The 19,293-nt window shown below is 30.5% G+C and overlaps 4 protein-coding genes across 6 annotated transcripts; all 4 read left to right on the top strand.

Annotated features, from left to right (window-relative positions):
* Positions 1–911: 911 nt before the first annotated feature.
* Positions 912–4,457, top strand: LOC107022798. Of its 3 annotated transcripts, none has more exons than XR_003579007.1 (6): positions 912–1,021; positions 1,094–1,301; positions 2,265–2,408; positions 3,103–3,226; positions 3,432–3,626; positions 3,695–4,046. XR_003579007.1 is itself a non-coding variant. In XM_015223387.2 (6 exons), the coding sequence occupies exons 1-6, from the start codon at positions 963–965 to the stop codon at positions 3,698–3,700; spliced, it is 741 nt and encodes a 246-aa protein (XP_015078873.1). In that variant the 5' UTR covers positions 912–962; the 3' UTR covers positions 3,701–4,457. The 3 variants fall into 3 exon arrangements, 2 of the variants coding, with proteins under 2 accessions (XP_015078873.1, XP_015078872.1); XM_015223387.2 differs by having other exon boundaries at positions 3,427–3,626; positions 3,695–4,457; XM_015223386.2 differs by lacking the exon at positions 3,695–4,046 and having other exon boundaries at positions 3,427–3,644.
* Positions 4,458–9,824: 5,367 nt separating this feature from the next.
* LOC107023815 (LOB domain-containing protein 12) lies at positions 9,825–11,230 on the top strand. Its single transcript, XM_015224625.2, has 2 exons — positions 9,825–10,090; positions 10,742–11,230. The coding sequence occupies exons 1-2, from the start codon at positions 9,932–9,934 to the stop codon at positions 11,105–11,107; spliced, it is 525 nt and encodes a 174-aa protein (XP_015080111.1). The 5' UTR covers positions 9,825–9,931; the 3' UTR covers positions 11,108–11,230.
* A 1,796-nt stretch (positions 11,231–13,026) lies between these two features.
* On the top strand, positions 13,027–14,963 carry LOC107023814 (UDP-glycosyltransferase 87A1-like). Its single transcript, XM_015224624.2, has 2 exons — positions 13,027–13,621; positions 13,858–14,963. The coding sequence occupies exons 1-2, from the start codon at positions 13,084–13,086 to the stop codon at positions 14,742–14,744; spliced, it is 1,425 nt and encodes a 474-aa protein (XP_015080110.1). The 5' UTR covers positions 13,027–13,083; the 3' UTR covers positions 14,745–14,963.
* Positions 14,964–16,877: 1,914 nt separating this feature from the next.
* On the top strand, positions 16,878–18,749 carry LOC107022616 (UDP-glycosyltransferase 87A1-like). The gene is made up of 2 exons (XM_015223212.2): positions 16,878–17,467; positions 17,587–18,749. The coding sequence occupies exons 1-2, from the start codon at positions 16,984–16,986 to the stop codon at positions 18,465–18,467; spliced, it is 1,365 nt and encodes a 454-aa protein (XP_015078698.1). The 5' UTR covers positions 16,878–16,983; the 3' UTR covers positions 18,468–18,749.
* The last annotated feature ends 544 nt before the right edge of the window (positions 18,750–19,293 follow it).

Raw genomic sequence — 19,293 nt, 5'->3', positions numbered from 1 at the left:
AATTGTCTTTCTTACGTGTATCACGTGGATTCTAGGAGATTTATTAAGAATCTTTCAGGAATTACTTTTCTGTTTCATGACATAGAAATAAGGTCTGGTAACATTTTTCACAATCCTATGGCATATCTGATACATGCTAACACAACTCTTAAATATTAGATTCAGGAGCATTATATCACATGTTTAATGATCATGTTTACTTTACAACTCTCATCCCATTTATCTCCTCCTTTACTTATTAGATTGCCTTATTCTTTTTAAATTTTCATTTATTAGAACTCCCTTTAGGCCTTATTGTTTATTTTTATTTTGTTTTTCCCTAGTTGACACATTATATTTTAAAGGAAGACCTAGTCTTTTGCTTTGCTAAGATCACATCAAATTATTCACTTCCACAGAAGTATGAATAGAAGCTTTTTGACATCGACCACTACTTCCTTCCTTCTTTTGAACTATTCTTTTTTATTACCGCAAAATCACTCAAAGAGAGGTAAACATATCAAGGCAAGTCACCTATGACGAGCTCTATCAACCTAAGATTCCTAATTGGGAAAATCTCTTTGACTTGACAACTTTGTGGGTCATAACTGTTCTGTTCTGTAGGAATTGTTTTTTTAAAGTCAGAAATCAACATTTATGCCATGTTTTAAATTATTTTATCATTCCACTTTCATTGTAATTTACATCATTTTTGATGGCTCGTAATTTCAACACAAAGTTAAAAAAGAATATTAATATTAATTTACTTTGTTAGACCAATACTTTATAATCATAACGTTACTAATTATGTTAAAGTCATCAACATCGCAGGGAGGAAAGTGTAGTTTCTATGTAACAAGAAGGAGCTCTTTGAAATTAACCCAAAATAAAATTAAAAAGGGAACGCGGAAAATACAAAATTCGAACAGACTATAAATTAGGGCAGTTTGAAATCTGCAGCTCCTCATTTCCTTCTCGTGAAGATGTCAACTGCAGTTTCGCAGCAAATCTCCCTATTCAGATTCCAAGTCGAGAGCCGTAGGTTTGTTTTCGATTAATCAAAATTTTTGTTCTGATTCAATAAAATGCACTTGTGAGCATGATTTTTGTGCAGACTTGATGAAGGAACTCTTCGAATTCTCGAGTCCGTTTTAGCTTGGAACGATTACAAATCTCTGGACGGAGTGGTATGTATTTTGAAACAGTTCATGAGACACGAATCTCTCCGCATTATTGAGGAAATCGCTGGAAAAGCTGCAGAGCATAAGCTTCTGATCGTAGATTTTCTAGTTCGCGTTTTTGCTCTCATCGGAGATACTGAGGTATACAGCTTTGACTCAATCGATTTCAAATTGGTACATTTCACTTTGATTTAATTATTTGGAAACACATAGTTACTAGAAGACAGAGCTAATCGGAAAGAACAGTAGTTTTCAGTTGGATGATGTTGAAGACACTGATGTATTAAACCATGTATTTTGGTGGAACTTGTGATAAGTTGAAGAGCTGCTTGAGATTTTGTAGCCTGTTGTGTTCGGTATTTGTTTTATCTTCGAAAGATAAATCTCATGCTAATATTGTTTTGCTAAGGAAGTTATATCCTTAGTTTTAAACTTTTAGTGTTCGAATGCACTTCAATAAGTATTAGTAGTAGACACAGATAACTTATATTCCTGTACAAGTGGCTGTGATTTTGGTAGTGGAGGCAGGTGGTAATGTGAGTAGCAAAAGATGTAAACAATGACTGCTGTGTGCAGAGAAAATTGTATCTGTAAAGAAAATATATCCTTCCTTATGTATATACAAAAACTCTTTTCGGTTAGAGTTTGTGAAAATGAAGTAATCAGTAGAAGTGATATTTAGGAACACGAGAACCTGACTATCCAATGAGTGTTATGATATAGATAGTTTTCATGGTATATTACTGCAGACACACCTCGTTCTTTTCTTATATGTGAAACAATTTGATAGAGCATGAGGTTAAGAGTTAGCTGTAGTCTTCAACAGAATGTCGATGTAGTTGTCGAGAATTTCATCTGATTTTAAACATCAGATCATGCTTTAAATTATCTTTTTGGAAATTTGTGAAAGGTGCATACAGAATTTATCAGAGTTAAAGTGTGTCAAACATTTCGGAAGATCCAAAGTGTAGACATATCCTATGTTGTGAAAGCTTTAAGAAACCACAACTGATGATGATTATATTCTTCCATTATAGAAATTCTGGTTTTGCCTTTTTATTTTCGGTTCCAAAAACGTGACTTTTAACCATTGGGTATTCACAGAGTTGCTTGGCATTGAGATATGAGGCATTGCTTATGAGAGAGCAGAAAGCTATCAGTGATCAGAGGCTTCTTGTTTTATATAGTGAGTGGCTCACTTTTGCTGAGCATTCACTTGAAAGTGGCTTTTGTTCCATTGCAAAGAAGGTAAGTTTCTGACAAAGTTTTGGGCACTTGAAAGCATATTACACGTGCAAATGAACAAGGAACAAAATTGTTAGTATATGCTGTCCATTGAAAATTTATGCTCAGGTCAGAGTTAATGCTAAATGTTTCTGCTTGTACTGTTATGTTTCTGTACTTCTTTGATCATAGCTTGAATGTTCTTATCATGTCATATTGTGTTCCCCTTTTGGATGTGTTTGTAGGTTCTATCTCTGTTAGTTTACCTGAATAATTTGATCTGACACTCAGATGCTATAGTGAAAATCACTTAACTTTGTTATCTTTATGCCTCTTGTTTGAAATTTGTTAGATGTAGATTTACGGTTCTTTTGCATTCTGAATTAGGAATTAGACTCACTGCTGAAAACGTCTCGTTCTAATTAGCCACCTCTACCTCATCGATGAGTCCTCCTTCAGAAATACAGTATGGACAGTTTGTCCTGGACTTATGTGTAGTGAAAGTTATGCTAGGTATTAGATCAATCTAGCTGTGCAACTATTGCATGTTTTACATCTTGCCGACACTAAAGAGCATATGTTTTTGACTTGATGCTATCTATTTTGTACATTTATTTTGAGCCTGGTTCCTTATGGCTTCATAAATATTCTGAAGTTACAACATCCACTGCTTATAGCAAGTGAATTCCAATATCTGCCTCTGACTTGTACTTTTCAGGCATGTGAAAAGGCGCTCTTATGTTTTGACATGAACATCGTAGATGACTCTGAAAACTATTTCATAATTGAAAAAATTAAGAAGCTTAAAGAAGTTGCTGTGATCTCAGAGTCTTCAAAATCTGGTATGTTCAAGTATTTCATTAGATCCCTCCTTTGTTTCATAGTTAATGCTTTGCCATTCTGTGTTCCTAACATGTATCTGAATTGAATTTGGTGGAATGACATCTAAGTGTTCCATTAGAGCATGTAACTAGAAGGGTGGTGAAGGGGAAGCTAATTGTTATCAGTTCATTACTGCTAAAGCTTTCTTGTTGTACATTAGTTCAGGCGCAGGCAGTAACGTACATCAAGAACAAAAATATTCAGCAGAACTCACAAGGATCCTACATTCCTGTGGAAGTTAAAAGTTCAGGAAGCACTCTGTTTAGAGATGGAATCAAACGACGACACAGGCGCCAATTGGATGAATACCGACATCTGAAACTGAGTGGAATAACTGATGGAAACACGCAAAATATTTTGGTAGGTCATTATGCTTAGTAAAAAAGATCTTATTTAATTTCGTCATTTGATTACAATTGATAGTGCAGGAATGATTTTTCTCTGAAGTAATACTATTACGGAGTCACCAATATGATCAAAGATCAACTTCCCTTCTTATTGGTTAGTATCTTGGAAGGTAAAAAATATACCACAACATCATTGCTATGATATGTTTAAAACTTATTAAAAATATGGTCTTATAACAAAAATATTGTGCTGTGGTAAGAACCTCTAGTTTCATCTATTGACTCTTTTGTTTCTTGTCTAACTGAAAGAGAATTTGTTTCATCAATTGAAAACTCTTCAAAATTTATTTTTGTACCATAATAAGCAATTTTTTGCTTTTTTAAATTACTGATAATGAGACAAGGTCAGACTGCTTGCCTTGTCTCTTCTCGACCTTGGTCCTGCAATAGGAACCTAGCATGCTGGTGATAAGCCTTCAATAAAATATATTTCTAAGGGAATCTGTAATTAAGTCTAAGCAACAAACAAAGAGTACATTTGCAGCAAGATATTAGCTTCAGCCCCTCTCCATGCAATCACGTGCCTATGCAGTTGATTGTTTTGTCAATTTTTAGACCTTCGCCAAATTGGATAGGTGTAACTTACTAGTCAAAATCAGAGAGTTGGATTAGTAAGAAATTTTGACTCTAACAATTAGGAATTTGTATAACTTTTTAGAAATCCAAATCTTCTTTCTTTATATAATTGTATCACTTAAAGAATCAAATATCATGCTCGGTTTTGAACAGCAAGAATTAGGAGCGGATATACGATACAGGGTAATACATAGATAACAGGTTGATCGAATACAGTTGCTTAGCGTAAATCTTGTATGCGTTAAAACTCTCACTAAATTGCTACTTCCTTTGTCCCGATTTGTGTATTTTCTATATTCAATAACAAATTTAATTTTAAAATGCTTAATTTATCTTTAATGATATGATTTACAATCGCATAAATATTTATGATTTATGTTTTTTTGCTTTCTTAATCATATATTATCATATAAATTGAGATAAAATCAATACAAATAATAGATTCAAATACAATAAATTATTGACTATAATAGAATATAGAGTTTGAACCGATGAAGTTCAAATTCTAAATTCGCATTCGGAGAGAATGATGTGATGAACCCTCCATCGACTGTGACTGATTTCAGGCTCTTACTCTCTTTCGATAAACCTCATTGAAAATTTCAGGATTTCAGGGAATTGATTTTCACAAAAATATTTGCCACCTTTTTTTTTTCTCCTTTTTCTTTTTTTTTCAATATTTTATTGTTCAACAAAACCCGAAGCCTTGAATTTCCACCACTTTAGAGACGGAACAAAAGAAAAGAAAAAGATTATTTTTAAATTTAAATAAATAAGAAAACATCCATTTTCCCAATAATCGAATCTTCCATATCACCAAGTGCAATTAATGGATGCATTGAAGCTCGCATGTTTTTTATTTTCTCTAAGACGGTACTGAAGATGTCTGTTTTTCACTCTTATTTTATTCATCACCTTATAGAATTAATTATTCCATAAAATCAATAAACAATATTTACAAGGTTCTCATCCTGTCGACCACGTCTCTTCTTCTTAGCTATAAGAAGTTACTGGGTTTGAAAAATTCTAAATTGGAAACTGAAACAGAAGATAATCTTTTTTTGTATTTTATGAGGTTAGGTGGGGGACCCATAACTTTTTATTTTTGTCTTAGAAGGAAAAGTGATTTGGTCATTTAGACTAGTTGAACATAGAAAATTGGATATGATGAATTATATAATTCAATAGAGTTTTTAGTAGCTGGGAAAAAGAGCTGTTTTCCTCGGAATAGAAGATAAAAAGTTTGGAATCATGTGGAAAGCATTAAATGCTAAAGAGTGGGAATCGAAGCTTGGGGTTCTTCAACTCTTATTGTTTATGGTGTATCATTTCAGAAACCTCGTGATACATTTGCTCTAATAAGCTCATGAATATTTTTTTAATTATATGTCTAGCTTAGCCATACTGCTCAAGAATCTTTTCATTTTCATTCCAAATTAATTAATGGTCAATCAGATGTGTAAGCTGTAGCTGCTTAAATTACTTTATTTTGTGCATGTTACCACTGTGTTCTATAGTATAATTCTGTGTCTTAAATTATGTGTCGTGTTTCTCTTTTATCTGTTTTCTTAAGATTAATTTCTCCAAATTAAATATGTCTTTTAGTAGTAGTACTAAGATAAAAATGAGAAAAAATAATGAACTTTGTCTTGCATTTCTAAATGATGAATTAATCTCTTCGTTCCTTTTTAATTGTCATATTATAATACCTAAGAGTCAGTTTAACTAAAATAACGAAAAGTATTATAAATTACAATTTTTTTCATAAATATATCATTAAATATTGATCCAAAAATTTATATTGTTGACTCTCACAAAAAAAAACTATGAGAACTAAAAGGAACGGAGGAAGTATAATTTAAAATAACTATTTAGAAATCAGAATGATAATTTGAGACGGATGGAATACTATTTTTGTTTTCTTCTGGGTGTTCTCATTATTTGCAACAGTTATTTCAGCTTTGCGTGGACTAATTCACTGGTTTTCATTAATATTTTGGTTGCTGGTTGTTTGTTTTCATTTTTTTTTCCTCCTCAAATTAAAGAACTTTTCAATTTTTTTTTCCAATTTATATTTTATTGGGGGATGTTATGGAAAATATTAGAATTTGCTGCTACAAATATTGGATTATTCAGTTGTCTTGAGGGTAGTATCGGCTACGGTCGAAGAGTAAAACTGAAGGAAATATCCAACTTTTAGAACTCTTGGAATGTGTAATAGAAGGTGCTAAATTGGACGTAATGCATAATTAATTATTCTGTCAAAAAGTTTCTAAACCATCCCATTCTTGTCCTTGAAAAGGGGTAAATACGTAATATGACCTCATCAAATTAATTCAAATTGCTATGATTAAAGTGATTGAATGAAAATTTTTGATAAATTGAGAAATTAATTAACTAACCACGTTTAAATGACGGAAGCCTATATACAAAAACACAATATGCATTTATTAGTTCAAAATGTAAATAACTATGATGTGGGTAAGTTTTCACATTAAACTTATTTGTATTTGGTATTTGCATTAAATCATTTGTATTCGGTATTTGCATTAAATCAATACAATGTGTTTGCACATAAACTGTTTGTGCTTAATGATTGCTATCTCCGTTCATATTTGACTTGACATACCCCTTAAGAAGCAATAAATAAAATGATAATTTTATTACTCCTTCCATTTCCAATTAATTAAATTGTTGAGACATTTTTCAAATTAACTTAATTGTTCAATTTTCAAAACTACTTTTAGAATATTTTTTCAATTTTACTATTCATTACTCAGTAGTAGAATTAGTTATTAATTACTCCGTATTTAGTTATTTAATCATAAATTTGACGATAATTAATAAGGGTAAAAATGAAAAATTATGTTTAATTCATGTCTTAATTTTTTTTTCTTAAAGGATGTGAAACACCTCAACAATTCAATTAATTTGAAATGAAGAAAGTAGATATTGCCCACTTATTCATCTAAATGTTGGAAAATGAATAGTATATATTAAATGATAATTTATCTCTTTATTTTTAACTGGATAAATAAAAATGAACATTTATTTTAAGTATAATGAAACAATTGATATGCGTTCTTACTTCATTGGATTGTTACTTTAACTTTAGTAAGTTAACATGATTTGAATATAAACCTACGTGTTCAAAGAAGAAAATAAGAGCACCCATAAACACTCTTTCAAGTTTGGTTTAGCTCAATTTTACAGTTCTACTAATTAATTATGCCCAAAAATAACATTTCGTACATGAAGAAGTGAGCCATTAGTGTGCATGAGTAGAAATTAAATGGTGGACGTGTATGTGATTATAGGGTGATTATTAAACATGGAACCTGTGTTAAGCACGTCGTATTTTATAGATTAAACAGCTTAAACACATGGTTTACAGCCTAAACAATTTCCTTTTTAATAAGTGTCGCTAATTAATGTTAACTAAAATAATGTTCGTCTGGAGGAGTACAAGTCAATTGGCACAAATTAAACCTTAAATTGTCAAAAATGTGGAAAAAATAAAAATAAAAAGGTTTCCCCACTTGATTTGCGTCAATATATAATTAAAAATTTCAATTTTCAATGCAATAGTAATTCTCTTACTTAAGCTTCTTTTGCCTACAATGACTCATGTTTTATGGAAACATCAATTCGTCTTTTATTTTTATTTTTCTCCTTTTTTAATGATTTAACATATACATATTATATGTATATAATGTTTTATTAACCAACTATATATTGCAGGGTTCATGTAATTTGATATTCAAGTGACCTAATAAATAGATACCATTTAGATTAGTTGATAAGTATTAAGTGTTAGAAAAATAATTTTAGATGCTGAAATTATTTTATTAATAAAAAGTTAGATGTTTAGATAAAAATGTTGAAATTAATAATAAACCTGCCATTAGTGTTTTGGTAAAATGATAATTGATAAGTAATTTTTTGGTTAAATGACAAAAATGTCCATAGAGCTCTTTACAATTAAATTTTAAAAGTATTTTAAAAGAAAAAGGATTGAATAACGAAAGTAGAAGACAAAAGATAATAGTGATAAATCGCAAAAGGTTAAATCTAACAAAATATATATATATATATAACTAGCCGTAAGATCTTATATTAGGGACCAACTTATGACCTACAATTGATATTAATGCGTATAAACACTTCTGATATTTATCAAATACATAACTAATAAATAAATCAAGAAGATATTACAAGTTAACGATTTCATCAATTAGTAGCTTGTGTATATGTAAAAATAGTAAAAACTTATAACAAATAATACTCCTTCCTATTCAAAATAAATGAATTTTCTGCCATTCTCTTAATGATTTAAAATAAATAAATTTTTTAAAGTCCAAAAACCTATTACTCAAAATACCCTTTCTCTCTGATGAGTTTTCCAACACAATTTCTAGCTATAGAAGATTATTTTTTTTTAAAAAAAACATTTATATAATTAACTTTTCTAAAAAATATATCGTCACACCCTAAAAATTCATATATTTTGATCAAGGGTGACACAAGGTAATTTGTATAAGAAAGACATATAAAAAAAAATATAGATGTTTCCATGTGAATGTCCGCCAACAAACATTCACGTCGAGCTCATCTTTTGGTCTTGCTCGGGCCTAGGGTTTTTGCATCGTTACTCACTATTTTGTTAAACCCTAACCCTAGTTGTTCTCCCATGAATTTATTGCCCCTTGTCTTATCTACTACTATATACTATACTTTAAAATAAAATATTTCATTTGCAAAATTGTATTATTTATTAGCTACCTATAAGTATAGATCTCTAATATATATATTAGTCAAACAATAACGTGAAAATTCATCAAACTGAATTATTAGTTGCCAACCTTTAACGCTTCTTGGCGGTGTCACCATTAATTCTTTATCCTGTTTTTTTTAATTATTATTATTGTACTTAATTATTAAAACTAACTGTATCTCAAAGATTAATAAATTAATGAAACTTGAAATAATTTTCTACTAATTAGTCCTTGAAGATCCAGCTTTATAATGTCATTTTTATATGATAAATATTTAATGAACCTCATATTTTCTGATTGGAAGTGTCCACAATTCTTTTTTTTAATAATTGTGATTTTCAGTTCACATTCATGGGTAGATTACGTCCATTTGAACCCATTAATTTTTATCAATTAGAAATTTCCTAGATACCTTTAAATATTTGACAATGAACTCGATTATTAATATTATTATATTTATTAATTTGAAGTTGTATGATAATTATAAAGTTTAAATCTTTAATCTGTCTATCACTACGGCAAAAGAAACCTTTAGTAACTATAGATTTTCTAATATTGTAGAAAAATATTTATTGTTGATTCAGTTAATGTCATTGCATTCAAAGTCGTTATATAAAGATGCAAGATTCTTCATTAATTGTAGCGTATGTGCTACTTGTTAATAATATAGATATCAGATTACTCTGTCCATGATATTTTATTTGTTAATAATATAGATATCATATTACTCTGTCCATGATATTTTATTTGTGAATACTAGAGTAACTCTTTTTAAAGTGTTATAAATAGGTTCCCAGCTGATTCTCTTCCAAACTACACTTTGTCCTAAGCTTGCTACTACAATATCTCTCTCTCTCTCTTCCTTAATTCTCATTCTCTTTGTTGAAGTTATCTTTCTGGCACAAAAATGGGAACAGGAAGTTCTCCTTGTGCTTCTTGCAAATTGTTAAGGCGTCGTTGCGCCAAAGGCTGCATCTTTGCCCCTTACTTTCCTCCTGATGATCCCCACAAGTTTGCCATTGTTCACAAGGTTTTTGGTGCTAGCAATATTAGCAAGATGTTGCAGGTACTTCTATAAATCCTTCTTATTTAAAACCAAGTCCTTTTGTAACTTTCTTTCTGATGACAATTTTATTTTAAAAAAATGTAAACACCAACCCTAAAGAAAACCTTAATTTTGAGTATGTATCCTTTTTGTTACAAAAAAAAATGAAACTTTAGAATTTATTCAAAAATATTGTTTGAGTAGTTAGAAAAATTCTAACTCTTAGTAGTAATATATATGGGTTAGGGTCATGCCTAAACCCACACCAATCATTAATTGGTGGTTTTAGTAGAAAAAAAAAACTTTGATCTCATCCGTCTTTAACCCGAGTTAGGTCTAGGGTTTCAAGTCCGTAGATTGAATAACAAAACTCATAGTACAAAGTACTTCCCTCTTTTATTGTTGGCCTTACACAGCGCGAATCTAAATTTTATTGGTCAGTGAAATGACCAAAAAGTAAATGTTAAATGAGTTGTTTCTTCATGTTATATTAATTTGGAAACTGAACTCCTTCGTCAAAAAATTACAATTTATATTCAGTCAAAATTATTTCACGTTTTGGTTGTTTACTTCTTTTTTTTAATATTTGAAGTGAATCTTGGCTCCGTGCCACTAGTCATATATATATGTATGATATATTTTTTTTCTTGGTTTACATTTGTATATTTTTAGGAACTTCCAATACAGCAAAGAGCAGATGCAGTAAGCAGTTTGGTGTATGAAGCAAATGCAAGAGTAAGAGATCCTGTTTATGGATGTGTAGGTGCCATTTCATTTCTACAGAATCAAGTTTCTCAGTTACAAATGCAGTTGGCTGTAGCTCAAGCAGAAATATTATGCATCCAAATGCAACAAGAACCTGTTCCTTGCAGTTTACCAACAACTTTAATGGAACAAGAATTAGATAAATCACCATATGGAATAAGTAATAATAATAACAATAACTTCAATAATAATCTTCAGCAATATCTCAGCTTTGCTTCCTCTAGCAGTTCTATAATGCAAGATCCTGTAAAGAGAGAGTCTCTCTGGACATAAAAACTAAATTAGCCAGCTTGTTTAATTACTTAATTTGGTTGTCTTGTTAATGTAGCTAGTGGTATTAGATGTTTTGAAGTAGTACTTGTTAAGTAATGAAATGCTTTGGTCACTTTCATTTTATATGACACTCTTTTATTTTATGTTTTACTGAAAATTATAATGACGTGTATGATTTTATTTTTGAGAACTTTTTATTTTTATCATGATATTTTTAAATCACAAATTCTAATGATACGTACAAAAAATCTTCTTTTAAGTAAAAAATCTAAAAATTTAAACAGAGTTGAATTTGAACGTCGATATCTCGAATAAAAAAAGAAAGCATATAGCAATTATTATTTAATTTGTATATACGTGTTCGGACCTAGGTCCCTATAGCATGTGAAATTTGTTGAGTAAGAGTTAAGTGAGGCTAAACATTTTCATGGAATTTGGTCGGTGCTTTAGTTTATACATTATTATATAGTCTAAAATCACTTTGATTTTATTTATTTATTTATTTAAATCAGTTTGATTTTATGATAAGGTTTTGTTTAGTTCTAATGAATGATTGAATGGATATTATGCATGGATGTTGAATCACTAATTAATAAAAGTTAGTGTAAAATAAACGTTGGAAAAGAAGTATTTAAATTGTTTAATTTATCAAGCGGTGTATATGGTCTAATCAGGAACCTAGTAGGAGTGAATTTTAATTTTTTTTTTTTTGCACGAATAGCCATATCATTATACTCTTTAACTTTTAGGCAAATATTAAGTACTTGCTTCTTTTTTTTTGTTTTTTCTATTTTCACTTCTAGGTTAGATATGTTGTTATTTTGACAAATTAAGTATAATGGTTAGAACTTGTCGATATTAAAATATTTGATATTATTTGGAATAGATAATTTGTGATTGAATTGTTGGAATTTGAAGAACGAAAAAACTTGTTTGGCAAACAAATTCAGCCATACGTGCATGCATGAGATCTAAACCAATTTTTACACACAAATTTTCAACCTTACATATGGTTGATCATTCCTAAAAAGGAGAAAACTTGTTAAAAAAAATTATACGACGAGGATTAGTAAAATTGCAACTCCAAAAATGGATGTTTATGTACTTTACATGTTCAACTTTTACTAAATTTTTACTTCTTTACTAGTCTTCTTTCTATAATTGGTTAAGGTACCAAACAAAATTTATTAGTACAAAATTATGCTACAATAATATAAATATATATATATATATATATATATATATATATATTATAATAATAATATCATATAGTGATGGATGACTCATTTTGTAACTTCTATATGGCATTGTCAACATTTACAGGCCCACAAGACTTGTTTGGGTCTTTTAGCCCAATTTTGAGTCAAAGCCCAACGAAAAATTGGTTTTGCCCCAAAGGAGTTGAGGGGAGGGGGTGTCGGTTATGAATTCAGCCAAACTCAATACGTTTAGTTTAAATTTGAATTTGTCTTAAATATTCATTGAGTGTTTATAGATTATTAAAGACATAATACATAAATGTGTCCTTTTATCTAATTGACCTTATTTCACATTTATGTTGTCTAATTTTGAATGTGCACAAGTAAACATTTACACTTACATAAAGTTGAACAAGTAGACAAATACTCAGGGACGGACCCACATGGTGTCCGCCGGGTGCTCGAGCACCCATTAACTTCGTTACGAAATATATATATCTATGTAGAAATCGATAGGTATTTGTATAAAATTCACATAGAGCATCCAATGAATAAATCATATAGTTGGCTCAATGGTTTTAGGATGGATACTTAAGACTTTTTTAGTGTTGTTGTACCAAAATTCGAATCTCATTGTTAACACATATTTTTTTCACTTCAGAACACCCACAAAGATATAAATATGTAAACATATGTATATATATTATTTCGGGCAACATTATCACTCCCCTTTTTTTCCTGTCCATTCATCAACAACCCTGTTGTATAATAAGCTCAATGCACAAAACTACCCATTTTATTCAAACATCTCTCAACTTTATCACCAAAAATATGGAAATTCCTTCACAAATCAATTGTCATATTGTGGCAATGCCTTATCCAGGAAGAGGCCATATAAATCCTATGATGAATTTCTGTAAAATCATAATCACTAAATATCCCAACATATTCATTACTTTCATTGTTACTGAAGAGTGGCATAGCTTAATCACTTCAGAAAATTTACCAGAAAACATAAAATATGCTACGATCCCTAACGTCATTCCTTCGGAATTTGGCCGGGCTAATGATTTTACTGCATTTGTCAAAGCTACTTTAACTAAAATGGAAAATCCCGTTGAGAAATTGATTGATGAACTGATGATGAAACCGAATGTTATAGTGTACGATACGTATTTAAGTTGGGTTATCGGATTGGGAAATCGAAGGAATATTCCGGTGGCTTCTTTTTTTACTATGTCGGCGACTATGTTCTCCATTTGTTATCACATGGATCTTCTTGCTCAGAATGAGCATCTTAGAGCCAATTTATCAGGTATTGCCTTTTCAGTCTTTGAATATTTTAGCAACGACTACGAAATCAGTGTAATCCCATAAGTGGATCTGGGGAATATAGAATTTACTCAGACCTTACTCATGCCTCGTAGGATAGCGATGTTGAGCTAATAATGACATTCATTGCAATGTGTTCTCCGCAAGCAAGCTATTGATTAGCAATTTCTATCTACTTACATGTTTTCATTTTTACATGATTGTGATTATTCATGACAGGTAAAATGCACGAACAAGTTGATTATATTCCTGGAATTCCTTCTATTCGCGTTTTAGATCTTCCTACACCATTTTATGGAAAGGGGCAAGAATTATTGGATGTTGTTATGGAGATCTTCTCTACAGTTTCTAAAGCACAATATCTTTTGTTCACTTCAGTCTACGAGCTCGAATCTATTGTTATCGATGTTCTGAATCAGATACTCCCCATCCCTGTCTACACAATTGGTCCAGCAATACCTTACTTTACTAGCGAAAAAAATCCCTCATCGACTACTTCAATCGATGAACCAGAGTACATTAAGTGGTTAAATGCTCAACCAAATGGTTCTGTTTTGTACATTTCACAAGGGAGCTTTCTCTCTGTCTCGCGTGATGAACTGGATGAGATCATAGCTGGTGTGCACAATAGTGGTGTTCGATTTTTTTGGGTTGCACGTGATGAAACTGTTCGATTTCAGAAAAATGGATGTAGTTTAGGGCTTATTGTGCCCTGGTGTGACCAATTGAAGGTGTTGTCACATCCTTCGATTGGTGGATTTTGGTCACATTGTGGATGGAATTCGACTAAAGAAGCAGCATTTTCAGGCCTTCCAATGCTGACTTTTCCTATATTTTGGGATCAGAAAACTAACAGTAAGCAAATTGTTGAAGATTGGAAAATTGGTTACAGGGTGAAAAAACATGACCAAGGTTCGATATCGAGGGAAGAGATCTCTAGCTTGTTGAAATGGTTTATGGATTCTGGAAATGAAGAAGTAATGGAAACGAGGCGAAGAGCAAAAGACATACAGAAAATCTGCCATTTTTCCACTGCAAATGCAGGATCTTCTGAAATTAACATTGAAGCTTTCATTGAGAATGTCGTGTGCCATAAATATAGTTGATGCAGTGCTTTTATGTTCATGAGATTATCCTAGGAAATTGTCAAATAATGTAGTGTTCAAATTATATCAAACAACTTAGAGAAGTTGTTGCTTGCACTGATTTTAATATCCTACTATTATATCTTCAACTTAGCAATTTAGAAGAGACATATTTGAAGCGAATTTAGGATTCGGAGCTTGTGGGTGTTACGTGTTTAAATTGGAGGTTGGTTCCTTCTTTTTACCTATATTTATAAATAACTTGATCAAATATGTATATTTAATAATTTTTTCCATTAGATATTCTAATATTATAGTATAATTTTTTTAAGACATCGTATTCTTTAAAACTTTGAGAAAATTAGAGATTGTCCACCTTAAAAGTTCAAACTTGAATAAATCATCTATTATCATTATATTATTATATTCATATTTAATTGCCTTAATGTGTTATTGCAGATATATAGTAGAGAGAAAATATAAAAATTTATATCTTCAATCCAATCCTCTTCGCTTAAGATATATAATTGAAAGAAAATATATATAAAAAATTATGACTTCAACCGACTTAGCATGACGTAAAAGACAAATTAAAAAATCTAACATAATAATAACCATCATTTTTAAAATTTTATTTATTTATTTTTAATTAAAATATATTCTTATTAATATTTATACGATATTCAAAATTTGATACTCATTAATTATTAATATAGAATATTCACGCAATATTAATAATAAGAGATAAATACTTAGCGAAAGAGAAAATATTTTAAATATTAAGAATTATTAAAGCTAAAAATAATCAATTGGATTAATAAATAATAATAGCAAATAAGGAAGAACTAAAGGGGGAAAAACTGAAGCCTTGTGCACAGTAATGGAGAAAAAAAACCAAAATATAGGGTTGAAAGGGGTTTCAAATCAACGTGGTGGACTCAATCTTTTACCAACCGCATCATTAAGGATTTTGATTCATGGGTGACAAATTTAATATATGATCAACTTATTATATATATGAGCACCTATAATAACTTTCGTTATAAAATTAATTTTTTTCACGAAAATTTTAATTGAATCAATATGAAAAATGAAAATATAATATTATCTTTACATGAAAAAATTATAAACATTTTCAAAATTTCAATAAAAATTCATTTTTCACCATGTATTTTTTTAATAAATTAATTTAATTAAGAAAATATATTTTATAATTCAATTTTTTGAGTAATGCCCTGCTTGCAAAATAAACTCATCTTTTAATATACTTCCTACACGTTAGGTGAAAACAACATTGGTAGTACAAACTTTTTGAAAATGCCATTAATTATTACTATTTTAAAGTGAGTTCTGATAAAGGGAGACAGGGGAGGCTCAAGCTTACGGAAAAAAAGGCAATTGCCTCACGCCTCTAATTTGAGTTGCTTCATTTTCCTTAAATCAATAATTGGTTGTAATTGTTTTTAAAAAATAAAACTAAACAATATTTTTAAAATAAATAAACTTTTCATATAAAAGTAGGATTCGACATAAAATATTAAAAATCGAACAAGCCAATTGAATAGAAATTTTTGGTGTTCGAGGTAAAAATTTTGAATTATAATATTCATGTTTGGTATGAGGCACTAGTACAATGTGATATTTTTCTGAATTGTTTACTTAAAGAAGATCATGTATTAATATTTTCATTACTCATAGTACAAGTTTAAAACATAAAAATTGAAATATTCGTCTTTTAGTTGTATCTATTTATTTTTCTTGATGTTATCTTTATTTTATTATATCGTGCTTTACATTAAAAAAAATAGTTAAAAAAATAATATTAACTTTTTGATATAATTTATTAAAACTTCGATCTGATATTACTGAATACATACCAGATCGTAATTTAATTTATCAATTACCAAATTAAAATCTAAAATTTTAATATTTGATATCTTTTACTATCAATTACCAAAACCCAAAATTTAATAATCTCAGATTAAATACCAAACCCCCTGTACGAAACATTATTAGAAGTTTGATAAATTTCAAATATTATATCCCAAAAAAATTAATTTAGAATAAACTATAGTTGGAATTTACTTTTAGGCTATAGATATATATTGAGCCGCCCTAAAATGAGGGACCACAATTCGATCATCACTCCCAATATTTTCCTTGTGCACTCATCTTCAACACTGTCATATAACGAGGTAAATGCACAAAAACAAGAGCAACTCATCATTTTATTCAAAAATTTAATTTCATTTACCAAAATATGAAAATTTCTTCACAAATCAATTGCCATATTGTAGCAATGCCTTATCCAGGACGAGGACATATAAATCCTATGATGAATTTCTGTAAAATCATAATCACTAAATATCCCAACATATTCATCACTTTCATTGTTACTGAAGAGTGGCATAGCTTAATCACTTCAGAAAATTTACCAGAAAACATAAAATATGCTACGATCCCCAACGTCATTCCTTCGGAATTTGGCCGGGCTAAAGATTTCGTTGGATTTGTCAAAGCTACTTTAACTAAAATGGAAGGTCCTGTTGAGAAATTGATTGATAATCTGATGATGAAACCAAGTGTTATAGTGTACGATACGTATTTAAGTTGGGTTATTGGATTAGGGAATCGGAGGAATATTCCGGTGGCATCTTTTTTTACCATGTCGGCGACTATGTTCTCCATTGGTTATCACATGGATCTTCTTGCTCAGAATACGCATCTTAGAGGCAATTTATCAGGTAATGCCTTTTCAATTTTTTGAGTTTTATTCGAAGATTTAAGTTGTATATACTCAGTGCAAATGACGTACATACTTACATGTTTTTCACTTCTACATAATTGTGATTATTCATGACAGAAAAAATGAGCGAGGAAATTGACTACATACCTGGAATTCCTTCGATTCGCGTTTTAGATCTTCCTACATCATCTTATGATGGAAAGGGGCAAGAATTATTGGATATTGTTATGGATATCTTCTCTACAGTTTCTAAAGCACAATTTCTTTTGTTCACTTCAGTCTACGATCTCGAATCTATTGTTATCGATGTTCTGAAGCAAATATTCCCAATCCCTGTCTACACAATTGGTCCAGCAATACCTTATTTTACTAGCGAAAAGAATCCATCCTCGACTTCTTCAATCGATGAACCAGAGTATATTGAGTGGTTAAATGCTCAACCAAATGGTTCTGTTTTGTACATTTCGCAAGGGAGCTTTCTCTCTGTATCGTATGATGAACTGGATGAGATCATAGCTGGTGTGCACGACAGTGGTGTTCGATTCTTTTGGGTGGCACGTGATGAAACTGATCAATTTCAGAAAAATGGATGTAGTGTAGGGCTTGTTGTGCCCTGGTGTGACCAATTGAAGGTGTTGTCACATCCTTCGATTGGTGGATTTTGGTCACATTGTGGATGGAATTCGACTAAAGAAGCAGCATTTTCAGGCCTTCCGATGCTGACTTTTCCTATATTTTGGGATCAGAAAACTAACAGTAAGCAAATTGTTGAAGATTGGAAAATCGGTTACAGGGTGAAAAAACATGACCAATGTTCGATATCGAGGGAAGAGATCTCTAGCTTGTTGAAATGGTTTATGGATTCTGGAAATGAGGAAGTAATGGAAACGAGGCGAAGAGCGAAAGAAATACAGAAAATCTGCCAGTTTTCCACTGCAAATGGAGGATCCTCTGAAATTAACATTGATGCTTTCATTAGGGATGTTTTGTTCCAATAAGTATAGTTGATGGCAAGATGCTCACACTCTTCAAAAAATTCAAACGGATCCATGTTGAATTCGTTAAAGATAGTGTATTTTTGAAGAAGAGTCCACGCAACTAAGGTTGATGCAGTGCTATATTGACCTTGTAATTGATTTATGTTCATGAGATTATTGTAGGAAATTACTGCAGGATAATGAAATAATGTAGTCTTTCACTTGTGATTTATCTCAGCTCTTTGGCTAATTAAGGAGCTTTCTTTTATTAATTTACTGATGCTGTTTATTTTCTTCGTTTTATGTAGAAATCCTCTCTTTTGTCAATATCTTAGATCATTTGCTTTATATCTTTTTATAGAATGAAATATATTTGTGAGTTACTCTTGTTGTCAATTGTCAAGCTTTATGGTTGTTGCTCCAAGCCAAAGCTTAGATATCCAACCACATGCGGATGCGGAGAATCAATAGTATTTTCATTTTTCTTTTATATGATTAAAATCTCTGATCTATCGATTGATGGTATAGACTATAGAGTAGAGGTGTCAATTTATTACAAAACATTTGATTTTGAAAATTTGGAGAAAGTTCAAATTTCATATAGAGAGGTAAGATGCATTTTGTCTTGTTTGGTCACATGTTTTTTTTTATTTGAGATAGAACGCTCTCTAACAGAAGTAATTTTGTATATAGAGGGACTCGAAATGCAAGATATATGTTTAAATGACTATTTACTACTCCACTGTGACTTCTATCAAGTATCCTTCGGATGAAAAGAAAAAAAAATTGAGTTCCATGCACTTACAACTTTTAACATGTAATAAATATTTACACTAAAATTATTTAA

This window comes from Solanum pennellii, chromosome 6 (assembly GCF_001406875.1).
Source record: "Solanum pennellii chromosome 6, SPENNV200".
NCBI classification, from domain to species: domain Eukaryota; kingdom Viridiplantae; phylum Streptophyta; class Magnoliopsida; order Solanales; family Solanaceae; genus Solanum; species Solanum pennellii.
Note: the sequence above shows the minus strand (reverse complement) of the source record. Positions and strands in the feature narration are given on the sequence as shown.